We start from the raw sequence: 15,675 nt of genomic DNA, 5'->3' as shown, positions 1-15,675 counted from the left end.
CTTCAAGAAATGCATATTCTCCAAAACAAACAAACAAACAAACAAACAAAAAACCAGGAAGGAGGAATTCAACCCACTAATTACAGATTCTTCGGTTCTTGACTTAGGCACCTCCCCCCAATCCTTACAGAACTAACCAGGTTATACAGTAGTTCATATACTAAAAGCAAACACATAAAACACATATGCCAAGGTAAATACTTGACTGAATCTATTTGATAAGGTAATCTAAACCCATTCTAGAAATATGCACCTGGGCCTCGACTCTTTCGGTAAGCTTTGCTCAGGTCAGACCCAAAAACAAGGTAGATGCCTGTGAACCGGCCCTTTTATACATTGAGAAGCAGTCTGGACATTAGCCAAAAGAACATGGCAAGACTGGAAGGCTCAGTTAAATGCATCCTTTATTCCATCATCTCAGTGAGAAACTCAACAAATATTCAAAGGTTTGACAAAAAAGTACCACATACCAATAACACATAGCAAACACCTTAATATCTTTATCTGTATGTCCATCAGAAACTTCACCAGATGTAGCAAGTTGATATTAGAGTGGAAACATATGCTCTCCCCTTTCTATACTAAACTCACTCCTCCATAGAGCTCTAAAATGTTTGTGGTGTCCAAACTCAGAATCCAAGTAGAGTTGGAAATGAACAAACAGGGTCAATTCCCTTTGCAATTGCAAAAGAGGATCCAAATGGTGAAATTATTTCCAAGTTTTGGCAATGAAGAATTTCATTGTTTCCCTCACTTTTTACTTGGGTCCTAAGCTTTATAAACCTGACTTTCACACTAGCCACTTTAATGAAACTTCTCCTTTTACTGAAGTTCTATGGTTTCTCCTGGGACTCTATTCATGGCTCTTTCTTCATTGTACTCTGTTCTGTCATTTTATTCTTTTTTCTGATTTCAAATATCAAAGATACACCAATTCCCAGATCTGCACTGAAGTAATCAGTCTTGAGTTCGAAATTTAACTTACCAACCATCTTTGACATCAACTCTATCTCAGATTTAACATGTTGGTAATAAGACTTTTTTTTTTAAAGTATCCTTTCTAGTTCTTCTATATCCCTAAAATGTTCATGGCATTTGTGGTAGCTTAAATATATTCTCACAAATTTTTTATATTTCTCCCTTCAAGAGGTGGAAGCAAGTTACTTCTAATAAGGAGAATGTGGCAGAAGACAGTGCTTTACTTCCAAGAGTAAAATATAAGATTCTGTGGCTTCCTTCTTACTCACTGTAGGGTAAGCCAGCTGTTACATCAAGACACTTAAGCAGACCTAAGGAGAGGTATGTGTAGTGAAGATGAAGCCTCTTGTGAATACCCAGTGAGAGACTGACACCTCCCACCATCATCATGAGTGAGCCTTCTTGGAAGCAGATGCTCCAGCCCCAGTCAACCCTTCAAATGACTGCAGCCTCAGCCAATGTTTTGACTGCAACTTTATTAGAGACCGTGAGCTACAGGTGCCCAGCTAAGCTGCATCCAGACTCCTGACACACAAAAACTCTGAGATAATAAATGGTTGTTGTTTTAATTAAGTTTTGGGGTAATGTATTATGTAGCAATCCATAACAAATGTAGTAATCAGAACCCAAATCCAAAGAATAGAAATGGTGAAAGGAAATTAACATTTTAATTGAATTTCTTCCCATTCTACATTCCTTCTCTTACTTTCTCTTACTTTCTGAATTATAAAACCATCATTTACCCAGAACTCCAAATGAGAAACATGAACCTATACTTGCCTCTCCCTACCAGCCGTATCCCTACCATTTTTTTGTTATCACTTAATGCCCATCCCTATATTTACAGCTTTAATTCAGGCCCTCTACCATTCTGTTAACTACAACACAGCTTTCCAACTTTTCTCCTTCCCTACAATCTTTCCCAGCTCTGGTCGGCCTTTAGACTAATGGCAACAGGAGCTTTTGCAAGCACACATCTCGTCAAGTTATTTATTTTTATAAAAATTCACTACTTGCTCCCACACTGCACAGGACAAAATTTAAATCTCACAGGATGCCGTGTCTGCCCCGTCCTACATATTTTTCTCTCATCTCCCATGTCCACAGCCTACAATCTGCCCATTTTTCTTTCACCTGGCATCTGCTGCTTGCTTTCTGTGCGAAACATCTTCCCTTCTTTCCTACTCACTTTTAAAAAATTCAGCTCAATCTTTATCTCAGAAAGTTTGCCTTAACTATCAGGTCTAGGGTAGATGACTTTCTTGTATTACTTTACCGGAGCACTTATTTACACAGATGAGTATTATGCCCATCACTAGAATGTGAATTTCTGAAGAAAAAAAATCTATCCTTGATATCTACACATTTATTTATTCATATATCCAACTTATATCCTAAATAACTATATGACAGACACTTATGCTAGGTGTTTGTTACATAATAATGAACAAAACAAATACGCCCTTGCCCTGGTAGTGTGAAGTCTATTCAAGAAGACAGTAAGTTAAATAAATATTGATATATGTAAAAACGACATTATGAGTGAGTGTGGCCTTACTGTAGATTGTGTGGCACACAGATACACTCACACTTTTACTGAATTAAGTATTTTCCCAGAGGAATGTATAAATTGTAACTTTACCATGGAGGTAACAGTGGGCCAGGTCCATCACATCCTTGCTAAAACTGAGATTGTCTTGTTCTTTTCTTAAGAAAAAAAATCTTTGCTCATATTGTCAATATCACTTTGTTACTTACACATTCTCAGTACTAAAAAAATCAAGAAAAAGAACACAAGACATGATCAAATATATGCTTTATAAAAGGCTTAACTAACCACAAGTGGAAAATTCAGACTAGCTTTATACATATTATCAGTTATTCAAATGTATGGCTAAGATGTTTGAAGAAAATTTTAAAATAATCACTTGCAAAATCACACACTTTACTAAAAAGTAGTATTAAAAAAAATGAAAGCCAAGATTTTCTAGTATTCAGAAGGCTGAAGAAATCACTGGCTAGCTTTTTTAAGAGCAAATTCCAAGGGAACCCCTGACTCTCCCTAGATTCACTACTAAATGATTCACCACTAAAGTATTTTTGGGACATGGGAGTATGTCACAAAGTTTAAAACAAAAAACAAGTCCATTAAAAAAGGCTCATTGTTTTAAAAAGGAAATGGGAGGATAAGGAAATTGAATATTAAAATACATAATACAATTTTACTAATACTCATTAAAAACATTTTATAACTGACCAAAAGAATCTAAACAAAACAAAACTTAGTAGTTGAAGATGAAAACATTCAACTGTTACTTATAACAGTTGAAAATATTTCTAGAAATCTAGAAATTTCTAGATTTCTTATGTCAATGTAAAGTTCTTATATTAATATAAAACACATAAAAAAATTACAAAAACAAAGGTAATATTGCCCTGAATTACAAAACTTGTTTTACAAATTATGCACATAATTCTGAAAACCTTAGTGGTTTTCATTAAAGAACAAGATTACAAAAATTAAGTAAATTCATCTTTTTTCAAGTCCAAAATAGCCACATTAACATCAGCTGATCATGCCTTTTTCCAAATTCATTGATATGGTCTCAGAAAATTAGATGAGGGAAAAATAGCTTATGTTTTACCACACATTAGCCTTATTAGCTGAAATAATGAGATTTTTCTGGAAAACGTGCTCATCTCTTTGCGTTTAGTAGTGTATTTCAACACTCAGCTGGGATTTACACCAAGAGATAGAGGCATTCGTTACCAAACCTGTAACGCAATAAAAGTCAATGTCGTTGTCTGATGAACTGATGGTTGTTCAACAAAAAATAGTTTTGTTTAAAAAAAATTATTGATTTTAGAGTGAGGATGGGATGGGGGGAAGAGAGGGAGAGGGAGGGTGGGAAAGGGAGAAGAAGTGATAGAGAGAGGGAGAGAAGGGGGCTAGGAAGAGGGGGACATAGATCTGTGCCCCGACCAACCGGGGATTGAACCCGGGTCTACATACTGAATGATGCTCTAACCAACCGAGCTATCTGGCCAGGACAAACAAGTTAACTTGTTAACTTCTGAGGCAGGAAACATTTTTAAAAATTTTTGGCTTCTAAAATGGAATTTCACCAGTTTTTTAAAGGTATTAACTTTATTAACCTAAAAAAAAGAAACCCATTTAAAAACAGTATATAAAAACTGTCACAGTGGGTCAGAAACAAAGTTTACATGTTGCTCAGTATTATCTGACAGTGGCATAGATTTAACCGTTTGACTGATGATATAACCCAAATTATTAATATAACAGACAATGACAAATATTGCTCTTGAAAAAAAGCAATATTTTCTTATTTACAATTTTTGGAAAAGGTCTAGTATAAAAATAATTTTCTTTTCTATATAGTTCCTTGCACGATACTGTTAAAACATACCTAGGTTCCCCTCAAACACGTAGAGTTAAGAGTATAGCATTCCATTTTAGTTGAAACATTCCTTTACACGGCCATCATGCTTTTTCCAGGCATGCTAAGAATCTCAGGGACACCAAAAGACAAATGTTCATCTTGTCTTCTGATCTTTTTGGGCATATTTCCCCTCAAACCTTTCTAAATTGAACATTGTTATAACTGTGTCTTCTTCATTTTCCACGGTAGAGTCCTTAAGTTATTTTCCTTTTATTTGGAGCCACTCCTTCATTTTCATCTTGCTGAGCAGGCAGGCTTTTGGTTTCCCTGGAAACGGGATTCTTGCGGCCGTGTGTAGGCATTCTTGTTCCACTAATCTGAGATGAAGCAAAGAACAGAAGTTAACATGTTTACAACATATTTATATACAGTTAACTCTGTATTATTACCACATGTGTTACTTTCTTTGTGAATGGTTCTTTTATACAGTTTTAAGCGCTAGCCACCTGGCCGCTTCTAAACAAGCTTTACTCTGCCGTAGTTTTAAAGTACTAAATTTTCAAGCAACAATCAGGAAAGGGGACAGATCAGGGTAGATGAAGAGACATGAAGGAGAAACCACTCTCTATTCAGTCTGAAAGAGACTGAAATGTTAAACTAGAAAATGAGGGAAATTACAGGCCTTTTTAGTAATGTGTCTGCAGTAACAAAGCTAAAGAGTAGGAGGGAGAAAATAAAAAATGTGAAGGGAGAGAAAGGAAATACAAGAAGGTTAGACTTGGTAAAGAAGGGAAAGGAATTACAAAGTGGAGAAAGAGGCAGAGCAAGAAAAACAGAAGAGTCCAAAGAAAAAAGATAAATAAAAGAATAAATGTGAAAGAAAGGGGAAAAGGGCCCAAGTTGGAAAGTAAAAACTGAAGGGCCGAGAGAGAAGACTCTTGCAAGAAAGAAAAGAGGGAAGAAGAATTTGGAAAAGGATTTCACAGGATGGAAAAATAGAAGGGAAGTGGGGGAAAGAAACTTTGTCGGAGTGCTCGTTCTACCTGTCTCCTCTTCTTCAGTGCGAGCTGCTAGTCATCCTCACTTTCTAGCTCACACTGTCCAGGAAGAGAGAAGGTGTATTCTTAAGACATGGTCCCTTCTAACTACAGTCACAGTGAAAGATGAGCTCTGGAAATGCTGTCATCTCGCCACTGCGAGAACAGTTTTAAAAGTGGTTAATGGAGAAAGCCAGGCCTCACAAGGAAGGACCAAAGCTGAGTAGCCTGAAACCATTTCCCCAGAACCTGTCCATATCTGCCTCTATATTCCCTAGGCACCTTGTCACCTTCACATCTTGTCCAGTGAATTCTAGACCTTGGAGTGATGGGTGACACTGAAACTCCAAGCACTCTCCTTCATATTCCTAATAAAACAGACACATAACTCGCATTGCTCTGCAGGGCTACTGGCTCACTAAGAATGAATCAGACCCCAGCTCTGTCACCTAATATCTTGTCACTTTACGGGCATATTTTTGGGTTACAATTAGATGACTAGAAAAGACAAACTTGAGCTGGGATTTGAATCTGCCAGTTTGCTTAAATGTAATGAATTTTTGTAACATACTGATTAGAAAAGTGCTATGGCCTTTAAATGATCTAGATCAGAGGTTTTCAGCCTTTTCAAACTTGGGGACCATTGAAAACAGGTGAATTATTTCAGGGATGCTAAGGCAGAAGCCACCCTAAGCATAAGTGAATTTGACTAAGATCACTGGGTCTATAATCTTCATACATCACTGTGGTTAACTCTTTCGTGGATGGTCACAAAATTTCTGACAGACCAGTCCACGGACCAGAGCTTGAGAGATACTGATCTAGGCCACTCCAACACAGCTGGTATTTACTATAAAAGTATACCGAGCCCACTAATTGTATCTACTATAGCATCAAAGACAGCAAGCATTTTGACACCTCTGTTGTAAGACTGTGTGTGTGTGAGAGATAAATGCTTACTACAGAAATTGTTGAAGGAGAAAAGGGATAGGCACAGAGCTACTGCACAAGGACTAGAAGCAGAAGAAATCAGGAGTAGCACAGGAAGCCAAGGGGACCCTCCTACTATGCTCTGCTATATACAGGGGGAGGCAGAGGTAGGCTACACTGGGGTACTCTCAGGGTTTTAGTGCCCAAGGCATTACACAAAGATGAGATCTCACTCAAGTGGATTAGGGACTAAGGAATCACATTAGAGGCAGAAACATTTGGTACATGAGTTTTTACACCATGAAATACACAGGTGATTTATTTCATATAGTGACTTACTTCTCCAAGTTTCCTGAAGCTTGGGTCTTTTCCTAGAGCTTCTAAGGCCAGAATCCCTACCTGTGCTTATTTTGGTTGGACTAGAAAGCCCCATTTCTATGGTTAAATAGGAGGAAGTATTCAGGAGGGTGGTGTAATTCCCACCAAATGTAGGGCTAGGATTGTAGGGAGGTGTGTCAGAGATCACCAAAAATTTGTGATGGACTTAGAGAAAACATCAAGCCAAGCATTAATTACCTAATTCCTACTGTACCCAATACTAGGCCGCACAACAACTCGACCCTGGATAATCACATTAAGTATTTGTCCCTGGATTAAATGCATGAAGCATTTAAAAAAACACAAATGAACCAAGTGCTCACTAGTATACATATAACTGGTATAACTTTTTATTTATTTGGCCAAACCCTAAATGTAAAGAATTGTGTCAAGGTATTAAATTGTTCACTTTCACTAAAAAGGAATAAGTTCCTCTATAGAGAATTATATTACACATAAGAAATTATCATCAGAGTTTCTAAATCAAAAGGAAACCATTATTCTAGAAAGAACAGAGAGCCTTCAAAAATAGTTTTCAATTACTCCTTTTAAGTTAATTATGAAAATTGTGCTTTAGGGGGTTATAAAAATCACTAGCTTTCTGTATTCTTTCACTTGTAACAACTAATTAACATTTATATATTTTCTTGGACAAGTTAACTTAGAATGTGTAAGGAGTTCTCATTCCTAAAAGGATCCTCCAAAACAGTAACATTAAAAAACTGAAAAACATGTAAACAACCCCATTTACTAAATTATAAAAAAACTTCAGTATTTGCATTCCATCTATTTCTCAGAGGACCTGAGTATATTTACTCAAAAAGAGAGAAAAAAAGAATGGAAAATGTCCAAAGGATACACAAGTGATACGTGTTCTGGGGCACAGGTGTTAAGAAAATTATAGTCAAAGATTTTTGGCAAAAGGGAAGGAAAATACACTGGGTGTTTGTTCCCTGAACATTTCAATTCAGATTTACAGAGAACAAAACTTTTACTACAACTAAACTCAAACTGGAATTTCTTCCATGACATAAAGAATGAGTGACATGGCAAAGAGTATTTCTAGCCACGGCTTACAGAAATTTTAGACAGAGAAAAATCACTCACCTGGTATTTCTGGGAAAGATTCTATGAAGACAGTAACAGTATAATTAATGAGCAAAACACAATCTAGTCTAAGATTTTATTGTACTTTTAATTAGGTACTGTAATCCCTAAATAGTAATACTTGTTCTTATATTTTTCTATAACTTATCAATTTTTAATTGTATCATAATTTTATTTTATGTATTCTTCTGTAAATTGCCTCAAATATTTAATGAAATAAAGTATTCAAAACATAACTTTGCTTTTTGTAGGAATATAGGAATTTAACTATGTAGGTGCCTTACTCATGACCTCACTGAGCAAGCTACTAGAATTTTCTTTAGTTGATACAGAAAATAGAGATTAAAAAAAAAATCTTACCTTTTGTTGTGTTGTAGGACCAAGTGACTTAGGTGGAAAAGTACAAGGTATTCTTCCATGATGGATATGATATGGTAATAACAGACTGGGATCTAATGGAACCCAGGGAACTGAGAGGCTGGAAGGTACACCAGGAGGGCTGCAATGTGTTTTATGTAAGTTGTATGCTGTTCTAGTAACTTTTACATCAGAGGTCTTGTAGATCAGGAGGGAAGAGTCTTCTGCTGCATGAGACAACAGGTAGGAACCCTCCTGCAAGCTAAATCCACACAGCGAAACTCAACTCAATGTGCCAATTTCAACAGCATTTTCTTAATCATGGTTTATGAGTATAATCAAAAACAATATAGGAATGGACTACCATCTCTAAAAATACTTTTAAGACAAATGAGATTTAAGAAGTCTTTTAAACTATTTTTATGTCTTTTAGGCAACTAACTTTAATTCTTATCCCAAAGTTCAGGATATAAAATTATTATTATTACTTATTTTTTAAGCGAGTGTGTGTGTGTGTGAGAGAGAAGGGAGATGAGAAGCATCAACTTGTTGTGTCACTTTAGTTGCTCAACTGCTTCTCATTTGTGCCTTGACTGGGGGGGGGCTCAAGGTGAGCCAGCAACCTTGGGCTCAAGCCAGCAACCTGGGATCAAGTCTATGATCCCACACTCAAGCCGGATGAGCCTGTGCTTAAGCCGGCAAGCCTGGGGTTTCAAGCCTGGGGTTTCAAACCTGGGACCTCAGTGTTTGTAGGTCAATGCTCTATCCACTGCACCACCACCAGTCAGGCAATTATTTTCTTTTTACATTCATATCAACCAATTTGTAGGTTTTCAATAATGTAATGGTAAATGAAGTCTAATTCTCTAGTCCATAGATAACATACACTTATACTGAAAAATACTTCATGAATGTACATTCATATTGGGGTTTTTTTAAGTGAGAGGAGGGGAGATAGACAGACTCCCGTATGCACCCTGACCGGGATCCACCCAGTAACCCCCTTCAGGGGCTGATGCTCTGCCCATCTGGGGTCAGGCTCCCAACAGAGTTATTTTTAGCAACTGAGGCTGAGGCTCCATAGAGCCATCCTCAGTGCCTGGGGCCAATGCGCTAGAACCAAATCGAGCCACTGGCTACAAGAGGGGAAAGGGAAGGGGGGGGGGGGAGAAGCAGATGGTAATTTCTCTTGAGTGCCCTAACCGAACCGAGGAGGTCTGCATGCTGGTCTGACGCTTTATCCACTGAGCAGACAGGCCAGAGCCTTTCATATCATTCTTATACAAAACAATTTAATTCATTTAATCAACATTACATGTACTTTGTATCTAGTAATAGGTGAACAGATACAAAAGTGAATGTGAGGTATTCACTGCATTGAGTAGTTTAAAAAGTAGCAGAAACAGGCAATGGAACAATCACAATGCAATATGAGGTGCTACAAAAATAACAGTGACAACAGCTGATAGGTATTAAATGTTTATCAGGAATTAACTAATGTACTGCTTATACCCATTTTATTATAAATCCTCTATAACAAACCTTCATGGCATAATATTAATTATTACCTGCATATTTAAGATAAACAGAAATTAGAGATGGTAAGCAATATACCCCAAGTTTTGAGTGCAAGGCTTGGATATAAAATCACAGTCGAACTCCACAGGCCATACCCTTAATCATGACCCTCACTGTCACAATACTCAGTTCTGTCAAATATCAATATACATTTTCCCTTTTCCCTTAGAAAACTTTAAGAATTCAGTGTATCAACATAAAAAGCTAAAAGAATATGATTAACATTCTGTGCTTTCTTAGATTTTATACTGTAGCTCACAGGTGCTAAGGAGAACATCAGTTCTTTCCCACAATATATCACTAAAAATAAGAATTAATCATACTTTGGTTATATAGATCTGCTGATAAACTTAGTAAGTTACATTTTCTTTTTTTTACAGAGACAGAGAGAGTCAGAGAGAGGGATAGATAGGGACAGACAGGAACGGAGATGAGAAGCATCAATCATCAGTTTTTCGTTGCGACACCTTAGTTGTTCATTGATTGCTTTCTTTTTTTTTTTTTTCATTTTTCTGAAGCTGGAAACGGGGAGAGACAGTCAGACAGACTCCCGCATGCGCCCAACCGGGATCCACCCGGCACGCCCACCATGGGGCGACACTCTGCCCACCAGGGGGCGATGCTCTGCCCATCCTGGGCGTCGCCATATTGCGACCAGAGCCACTCTAGCGCCTGGGGCAGAGGCCACAGAGCCATCCCCAGCGCCCGGGTCATGTTTGCTCCAATGGAGCCTTGGCTGCGGGAGGGGAAGAGAGAGACAGAGAGGAAAGTGCAGCGGAGGGGTGGAGAAGCAAATGGGCGCTTCTCCTGTGTGCCCTGGCCGGGAATCGAACCCGGGTCCTCCGCACGCTAGGCCGACGCTCTTGATTGCTTTCTTATATGTGCCTTGACAGTGGGCCTCCAGCAGACTGAGTAACCCCTTGCTCGAGCCAGCGACCTTGTGTCCAAGCTGGTGAGCTTTTGCTCAAACCAGATGAGCCCGCGCTCAAGCTGGTGACCTCGGGGTCTCGAACCTGGGTCCTCTGCATCCCAGTCTGACTCCCTATCCACTGCGCCACCACCTGGTCAGGCAAGTTACATTTTCATTAATGTGTTAAACTGAATAGTAATAGGTATGGACAAAGGAGGTATAGAAAATTGTTCCTACTCTCTGGAGAATTTCTTTCCCAAATAATCATTCTCATATTTCTATATAAGGAAATGAATAATAGTTGACTTGGTAGTAGAAATAAATAACATTTTCAAGATTGACTTTTCATCAATGAAAATCATAAAGCTTAACTAACTTCACTAAAAATAAAGGTAGCTTTAGTTTATAGACGAAATCCATAAAAAACAAGGACGCTCCAAAGAAGAGTCTCCTAAAAGTTCCACAAGAGGGCAATGCACATGGTGAATAAATGGCTTCCCCAAAACACTGATGTCCTAAACCCTAGAATCTGTAAATACGTTACATTACATGGCAAAGGGGAATTAAAATGGAATCAAGGTTCTTTATCAGCTGACCTTAGTAAGGTTTTCCTGGATTATCTGAGTGCGCCCACTGTAATCATAAGAGTCCTTCTATGTAGAAAAGGGAGGCAGAAGAAAGAGACTCAGAAGGTGATGTGACTGTGGAAAAGGCCACAGTGATATGATCTGAGGAGGACTCAACTCTCCTTTGAAACTTTGAGGTTGGAGGAATGCAGGTGGTCGCCGGAATATACAAAAGTCAAGGAAAGAGACCACACCAGAGCCTTACAAAAAAGAATGTTGCCCTCCTGAAGCCTTAATTTTAGCCCAGGGTGACCTGTTGGACTTCTGTCTCATAGAACTGTGACATAATAAATCTGTGTTGTTCTACAACATGAATTTTGGGGTAATTTGTTACAGCTGCAGTAGAAAACTAATACACAAAGTAAGATATTGATAATAAAATTTCAGAAAGCATTTGGAAAATTTCAAGTATAAGCATTGTGCTTTATATGAAGAACAGAATATATAAAACAAAAATCCTGCCTCATAATCACAGAATCTCAGAACTAAAAAGTTTCTAGGAAATTACTAAACTCAACCCATCATTTTATAAAGAAACTTATATCTAGTTGCATAATAAGTAGGGTAGTTGGAACTTTGAGATATTTGACAGGCTCTTAAATTGTTTTTTAGTTTATCTTTTGGTAAGGGATAACAATAAACACAAAAGTTCAGATAACAAGTTCACATATTAAGCTCAATAAATGATCAGGTGGAGTCCATATTCTAAGATTTGTCATGAACCTAATGACTTTTTTTTTTCCTGTATTTTTCTTAAGTGAGAAGTGGGGAGGCAAAGAGACAGACTCCCAGATGTGCCCGACCTGGATCCACCTGGCAAGCTCAGTAGGGGCAATGCTCTGCCCATCTGGTGTGTTGTTCTGTTGCAACTGGAACTTTTTTTTTTAGTGCCTGAGGCAAGACCATGGTGCCATCCTTAGCGCCCAGGACAACTTGCTCCAGTGGAGCCTTGGCTGTAGGAGGAGAAGAGAGAGATAGAGAGAAGGGAGAGGGGGAAGGGTGGAGAAGCAGATAGTCACTTCTCCTGTGTGCCCTGACCGGGAATTGAACCAGGAGCATCCACACTCCTGACTGATGCTCTACCACTGAACCAACCAGTCAGGGCTAATGACTTCTGATTACTAGCTCTATGTTGCATTCCTAATCTCTAGAACTGTTAATGTTACTTTTAATGGCTTTGCAAATGTGATATGGATGCAGTGTGACAATGGAAGCAGAAATTTGAGTGATGCACTTTGAAGATGAAAGAAGGCAGCACAAGTCAAGGGATTCAGTAGCCATTAGCACCTGAAAACGAAGGCAAGGAAATGACTATCCTCTCAGTCTCCAGAGGGAATAGCCCTGCTGACATGAGTTTCACTAATCCCCTGAATAATGATTTCAGATCTCTGACCTGCAGAACTATAAGAGAATAAATTTGTGTTGTTTTAAGCCACTAAATCTGTGATAATCTGTTATAATGGCAATCAGGAAACCAATACAATAAGCCTTATAGAAAAATGTAAATGATACTGTCTTTTTAGTTATATTTTCACAATTTCAACTTTGACACGAAAGAATAAATCTTACATTTCTAAGATATACTGTATCTATTTCTAACAGCAGGTAGACAGTTTCTATGAATTTTTTTTTTCTTCACTGAGACAGAGTCAGAGAGAGGGACAGACAGGGACAGACAGACAGGAACGGAAAGATGAGAAGCAACAATTATTAGTTTTTTGTTGCGCGCTGCGACACCTTAGTTGTTCATTGATTGCTTTCTCATATGTGCCTTAACCACGGGCCTTCAGCAGACCGAATAAAGAATCCCTTGCTCGAGCCAGTGACCTTGGGTACAAGCTAGTGAGCTTTTGCTCAAACCAGATGAGCCCACGCTCAAGCTGGCGACCTCAAGGTCTCGAACCTGGGTCCTCTGCATCCCAGTCTGATGCTCTATCCACTGTGCCACTGCCTGGTCGGTCTCTATGAATTTTCATCCAAAAAATTCAGACATATAAATTAAATTGCCCAAAAATTACTTACCTACTTACTTTCTTAAGAATGTGATGAAGGATATTAAATAAACTTGAAATCCTATAAAATAGAAGAAATTCATGTAAAATTAAACATGAACAACAAAAAACCTTACTCAACAATTACAGCTCTTCAGGAAGAGAAATGCCCTCAATAACAAAGAAAATAGCTGACATAGAGCAAAAAACAGAATACCAAAATGCATTTCTAATTTGACTAAATTAAAATATTTACTTATTTTTTGCCATTCATGAATTTTCTTCAAAATCATCAAAAATTGGCTTGTGTGAGATCAGTTTTAAAAAGATCCCTATTTTATAGGCAAATTATAAACTTTTAAAAATGTTCAGAAGTCTTTAGCAGAACTAATCTGCATAAGAACTTGCCTTTAGGAAATGGTCATGAATTAGCTCCCAAGTAAATTGAGAGGTATTTTAAATTGAGAGAAATTGACTGCCAGAGAAACCACTGACTGGAGACAGGATAAAGACAAATAAAATATAAGGTGTTTCTTTAATATCGCTTCTAAACCTAAACTCATTGCCTTTATTATTTTAAAATGGTTTTCACTGGGAGAGGTGGGTGATAAATAACATACACAAAAACTACATATGTAAACATATAACGTATAAAAAAGCTTCACGTACGTAGAGAAAAAGTTACCACTTGAAAGAAGCAATCCTTATAATAGAACTGGTCATTTATAATTACAAGCAAAGATATGAAGTTTGAATCTGGAACCCTTAAAAATCTGCATCAAGCCTCAAGGCTGGAACCAGGCAAGCAGCGTGAATCAGGACAATTCCTCACCCTCAGTGGTAAACCAAATCTATTCTCCACCAGGGCTGTCTCTCTAGCTTAGCTGTGTGCTGGGGCAAGTCAGAGTCCCAGTTTCCTCACACAGAACAGGGATAATACTACTACCAGTATTTCCTAAGAGTGTGAGAAGCAAATTACATGTTCATAAGTTATTTCCTTTGCATTTATTGTTCTGAGTATAATAAATCCATTTCAGTCTAATGTACAGAAATGCTTGGTAGAAATTAGAATGTCTAACTGAGTGTATATAATCCTGAGAGGTAAGAGTCTGTGACTGTCCTTTCCCTTCCCATCCCTGAAAGGGAGTAGGATGTACGGTCCTGGGCACCTCCAAGATGATGGGCTACTCTCTCGCTCAAGCCTCCTTCGTCTTAAGCAGAAAGAGTGCTGCCACTGGCATTGTACTTACTTTGAAGATGGGGTGATTGATACGGAATAATATCACCAACTGGGTCAGGAGAAGCCTCAATATATAAAAGGATTAAAAGACTTGAAAATAAAGGATTTAAACTTAACCAGTATTTAGAAATAAAGAAAAATTAATGATCATAGTCACAAGTTTTTAAATTCCAACAACAAAGTAAACATTCTTACTTGAGTGCTGTCAGTTTTTCTTTTAATTCTTCTGAGGTAATTTCTTCCAGCAGGAAAAGCTTTGAAGTAAACGCATCAATATGACCTAAAATAAAATACCAAACTTAGAAACAGTTGCAGTATTTAAAAAAACAAAACAAACAAGTTACCTAGTCTCTTTAAACATTTATAAAACTATAATTACTGTAAGGGAACTTTACATCCATACATCCAAAAGAGGAGTGTTATGTATTAAGTCTAAAAAATGTGCTTAATGTAAAAAATGGTAACATGGCCATACCAAAAAAAAAAAAAAAAAAAAAAAAGAAGAAAAATTATTTCTAAGCCCACAATTTAATAAAAACAACTTAAAATATTGGTGTTAATTGTTATGAAAATTAAATTTCGGGGCCTCAGTTGGCTGGCTCAGTGGATGGAGCATCAGCCTGGCATGCCAGTGTCCCAGGTTCATTCCCCAGCGGTCAAGCACACAAAAGACCATCTGCTTCTCTCCTCCTCAGCCCCCTTCTCTCTCTTCTCTTCTCACAGCCAGTGGCTCGATGGTTCAAGAGTAGGCCCAGGGCACTGAAGAGAGCTTGACTGGTCCTAACGTCTGCCTCAGGCACTGAGGATAGCTTGATTGGTCCGAGCATCAGCCCCCAACAGGGGTTGCCAGGTGGATCCTGGCCAGAACACGTGCTCTGAATTTTGGGGGTGCTTTCCCTTCCTCCTCATCTTCCCCCACAGGTGTGCATCTCCTAAACTCTAAGGGTCCCCATGAGACTTACAACCTGGGCAGCAATGGGCAGGGGCAGCTCATTCAGGCTACTCCCCTGAACCTGTCTCCAAAGCCCTCTTTTCTATGACTTCCCAGAGAGCCAAAGCATCCCCACTTAGGCTCAACTTTTTCATATACTTCCAGAGAGCCGAAGCAGCCTCACCTAGGCTCTCTTGTTGTTTCTTCTATC

General features: G+C 38.2%; 1 protein-coding gene across 3 annotated transcripts in view; it reads right to left on the bottom strand.

Moving 5' to 3' along the window:
* Nucleotides 1–387: 387 nt before the first annotated feature.
* ICE2 (interactor of little elongation complex ELL subunit 2) overlaps nucleotides 388–15,675 on the bottom strand; it is a 63,686-nt gene continuing 48,398 nt past the window's right edge. For all 3 annotated transcript variants that reach the window (XM_066388198.1, XM_066388197.1, XM_066388199.1), the window contains 4 exons: nucleotides 14,729–14,813; nucleotides 13,325–13,375; nucleotides 8,192–8,450; nucleotides 388–4,756 (listed from right to left, as the gene is read on the bottom strand). In XM_066388198.1, the coding sequence (XP_066244295.1) occupies nucleotides 4,634–4,756; nucleotides 8,192–8,450; nucleotides 13,325–13,375; nucleotides 14,729–14,813 (518 nt within the window). In that variant the 3' untranslated portion in view covers nucleotides 388–4,633. The remainder of the gene's footprint in view (nucleotides 4,757–8,191; nucleotides 8,451–13,324; nucleotides 13,376–14,728; nucleotides 14,814–15,675) is intronic.

Source organism: Saccopteryx leptura, chromosome 6 (assembly GCF_036850995.1).
Source record: "Saccopteryx leptura isolate mSacLep1 chromosome 6, mSacLep1_pri_phased_curated, whole genome shotgun sequence".
NCBI lineage: Eukaryota > Metazoa > Chordata > Mammalia > Chiroptera > Emballonuridae > Saccopteryx > Saccopteryx leptura.
This window is presented reverse-complemented; position numbering and strand designations above follow the sequence as displayed.